A 4,193-nucleotide genomic window follows, 5' to 3' on the forward strand; every position below is an offset into this window, starting at 1 on the left:
AAAAAAAAAACCAAACCAAAAAACAACTGTGAAAAACATGGTGCATGTTTAGGGTAGGAATCACAAGAAAAATGAAAATGTCAAATTCTATCTGAAAGACTTCAATATAAACATATGGGGATAACAAGAGAGAATTTAATTTCTATTTTAAACTCTACTGTTTTTATTAATTTTTTTTGCAATGGAAGTAATCTCTGACCCCTTTGAAAATGAGAGCTGTTCCAGACTTGATGGTGTCCCCATTCAGGTTTCCCCTCTCAGCACCGTAGACTTCAGGCCAAAGGTCTGGATGCAAGTTACCATTAAAATCATCCTTCAGGACAGATGGCAGGGGAAGGACAGGGACACAGTATGGACCTCCAAAACCTCTGTCACACCTGGTAACAAATTGGGGAGAAAGGGTATTATCCCTCCGGCCTGGAAAAAACACATCCTTTCTGTGAAGCAGCTTAAACAGTTTTCTACTCACATGCAATGACCTGAATCACAGATGCCGTGGCCTGAGCACATCCAGGGGCACCCTGTAGCCAGGACCACATTATCAATGGCCCAAGAATCAACTCCAGAAGCGTAGTTGTACTGAATCCATCTGAACCGTGTTCTGGGAGAGCTATTAAAAACACAGGAGGTGTATTTCAGGATTCAAAATCCTGCTYCATAAAGTGCTAAATAGTAAAGAAAATCCCACAGACTTCAGAAGAAAAGTGTATTTAATAAGTGCGGCTCTCTTATTTGGAAAATATTCATATCCTAATTAAAACTGGAAGTTTGAATTTCTCAGGTTAGTCTTTTAGGCAAAATTCCAGCATATTCTAAAGGAAGGCTTCCAAAGTGATAATCAAGAAAGAACCTTGCTGAGATGCTTGCTGATCAGCAAAGTGGTTGAGCAGAAATTAGTTCCATTAGCATTTGACAGTCCCATGTGTTGTTAGCAGAGTGTAAACAATAAAATTGCTTCAGAAAAGCAAGAAGTAATTAAAGTTCATTTGTACTAAGTGTTGTATAAAGAGAAAAACAATGGTTATATATRTATATATAATGTTCATATATATATAAAGAAATGTGTGAATAGATTTGTACAAAGGTGCACATACATACACACCACTGTCACTGCTGACTGCCTTTTAAACCTCAAATAAGGAAACTACTTTGGAAAAAAAAGCTCTTTGGAAGATGATGTGTGGCCTTCTAGTGTGAACTGTGAAATTAGACATCAGGATGTGAAACCCAGGCCCAGTTCCTTTACCATGTGTCCATTTTTGCCAGTGTATTTTCTGGGTGATGAAATTTACAGGGGTAATGTGTAGGGAGCTCTGAAGAATTCCAGAACCCCTCAGAACAATGGTAAGCACTGTCATCATTATCTATATTTTCTAAACTAGAGCATGGTTTTATTTAGAGAGGTGGATGCCAGCACATCTGCCACATCCATTTACAGCAGTGTGATATCCCAAGGAGGAGGGCAGGACTCTCCTCCTGGTCAAAAGGGTGGAGGTGGCACATCCAGTGACATGTGCTCTGACTTGCTCAATGATGTGGCTCACATCACATGCTTAAATGCTGGAAGACAACWTCTGTGCAATAACAGAAAACACTACTGTGGGAAAGAATGGGTCAGGGTATTTATTCTTGCTTCTTACTACATAAATGTTAGAAAAGCTGGTTTAGCATTCTTGTCCTTACTGTCATAAATTATAGGCAAGATTTCAGAATTCACTCATCAAAGTCGTTGCTTCCTCAAGTCCCTACAGTTCACATTATAGCTGATGAAATATTTTGAAGTTAAATTTAAAATTCTGGTGGCGTGACAACAGACATTTAAAAATTTAAAAGACATGCAGAACATTTCCAAGCTGGGGGATGTTTGTTCAAATTAGATCAGCAAAACCTTTGTCATGCTAAACAGCCAGAAGAGCAGCGCTCACTTGGTTGCGGGTGGGAGGTAGACGGTAACTCTCTTCCAGTTTTGGAATCTTTCTGAAGTGTAGATGGAGCTCTCGGTGTACTGCTGACAGCCGATGGTTGGGGGGACACACTCCTCTGTCACCAGGTGCCAGTCTCTCCCGTTGTTTAGGGAGTACTGCAGGTGAACGCTGTGGGAATTGCTGTATGGTTTGCTGCACCCCATGCTCAGCTCAAACTGCAAGAATGTGGAGGCTGATACGTGGAAGTCCCAGGTCTCGGCGTAACGAGGTTTTCCTAAGAAAAGAGAGAAAAACAACAACAAAAAAGTGTACCTTCAGCATATGCATTCAGTACTGTCATTCAAATTTGTTATCTCTATCTGCACCTTTTTACAGCCTTCCCTACAGATTACAAAAGACCTGAATTAGTCTGTATTTCCCATCTTGTAACACTTGATCCATATATAATTTATAAAATAGACTCATACAAAAGGTAGCTATGTTTAATGACACATACCAATATTTTCACTGAACATCAGAGCTGTATCCATAGACAGGCAGTCAATGTCTACTTGACCTCCTTGTATTCTGTACCAGCTTGCTTGTAAATCCACAGTTCCATCAAATTTATCCTGGAAGCCGGTCTGAGAGCTGTCATTCATCCCAATAAGCACATCGTCCAAAGCCCATTGAGCTGAATGCTTCCCTACAAAAACCAGAACAGACAGGTGAGTGGAGTCCCTGTGAATTGTTTTTTTTCTGCACATATGATGTGTTCACTCAGGGAGCAGTGCTCAATCACACAGACTGTGCGCTGTTAAACAAGACTAAAACATTGCTCAAGGATGCACCTGGACTCCAGAGTATGTTCCTATTACAGATAAACACAGGTATTTCCCTCTTCATTTCTTTAGCTTCAATGCCTTTGCCATCATATGCTCTCCCTCTGTTTGGATGAGACACTCCCTGAGCCCCTAGATTGGGGATTTTCATTTCATGGGTCACAGCCTTCCTGCCATTCCCCACAGCTAAATTGGAAAGGCCTCTGTCTAGTTCCCAAAATAGCTTTTGTATGAGAGTGAATAGAACATGAAGGCAAATGCTGAAGGCTCTGCACATAGGTAATATTTAGAGAAGTGCTGTGTTTCTTCCTGGAAATCCCTCTCCTCTTGCTCTCCAGCCTACAGGCATTTCACTTTCATCATCTTCTCCAGCCTTCATTTCAATTTTACCTTTCTACTGACATGCTGAAAAGAACATCTTACTGCACGAWTACTGCCCTCACAGGAGAGGAAGGAAAGCCTTTACAATGAGTGGTGAGCTTGCAGCAGGGTGCCAGGACTTTTGCCCTGCCATCACGAGGAACACAGGTCATGGCTGATAGGGCCACTCCACCCTGAGCTATGGCAGACAGAGGACAGTTGGTGAGGGAACTAACATTTGTAATGAGAAGTGGCTGTCACCTGTAGGCACTGGTGTGGGAGGTGATATTTCAACCTCCAGCCATAAAACCTTGCTTTTACTGGGAGCCACAGGGCTGCCATCGGGTGGTCTTAGGAGTGCTCACTCTCAGSAGGTGCCACCAAGGCYRGTACAGGGAGCAACAGGTTGGACATTGCACCACTCACCAATGCAAATGATCATCACAGAATCATGGGCTGTGGTGCAACAGCTGTTGCTCAGCACTTTTTACCAATGGAACTTTTCTTAACTAAATCACATCCCTCTTGTCTTGTCTATTCTCTTACTTAGTGAGGACAATTAAGTCCAGCACACACAAGAAAACATATGAATAAAATCAGCCATCAAAATGATAAGTGATGTCTAGGATATTTCATACCATAATTACCAGAATGTAAGCTATGTGCTTTGCTTCCCAAGGAATTGCTGTTGAAATGTATTTTGTTATAWTTCTGAATATTGCCTTATATTTCCTGTGGATCCACAAGCTGTGCCTTGTGCRAAGGTAAGACCCTTAATCAGGATATTTTCAGTAGTGGTAATGTGTGCCTGTGTGAGGAGGGAGCTCTCAGAGTGGCTGTAGGAATCAGTCAGCACCAGGGTTTTACTTTGAGCTGAGGATGTGCCAAGTGGCTGAGTGGTTTTGCAGGCGCAGGGGAGCTGAGACGCTAGAAATGGTGTGAGGAAAGGGTCCTGTTCTGCAGGGTGGAGATATTAAAACAGTGAGATGGGAGCTACCATATAGGCAGATTCAAGGCCAAGTAATGCCTCCCCTTCCAAAACAGAAAAAATGAGATGAAGGGATCCCAGGTCACTTTTTTTTACTCA

General features: G+C 42.1%; 1 protein-coding gene across 2 annotated transcripts in view; it reads right to left on the reverse strand.

Moving 5' to 3' along the window:
- Positions 1-4,193, reverse strand: part of RELN (reelin) — a 270,732-nt gene that overhangs the window by 47,383 nt on the left and 219,156 nt on the right. For both annotated transcript variants that reach the window (XM_057364499.1, XM_057364500.1), the window contains exons 33-36: positions 2,422-2,610; positions 1,926-2,199; positions 470-610; positions 200-377 (exon numbers count right to left, since the gene is read on the reverse strand). In XM_057364499.1, coding sequence (XP_057220482.1) covers positions 200-377; positions 470-610; positions 1,926-2,199; positions 2,422-2,610 — 782 coding nt within the window. The remainder of the gene's footprint in view (positions 1-199; positions 378-469; positions 611-1,925; positions 2,200-2,421; positions 2,611-4,193) is intronic.

This window comes from Malurus melanocephalus, unplaced genomic scaffold (assembly GCF_030028575.1).
Source record: "Malurus melanocephalus ecotype Western Australia unplaced genomic scaffold, MMel_1.1 scaffold_39, whole genome shotgun sequence".
Taxonomy (NCBI): Eukaryota; Metazoa; Chordata; class Aves; order Passeriformes; family Maluridae; genus Malurus; species Malurus melanocephalus.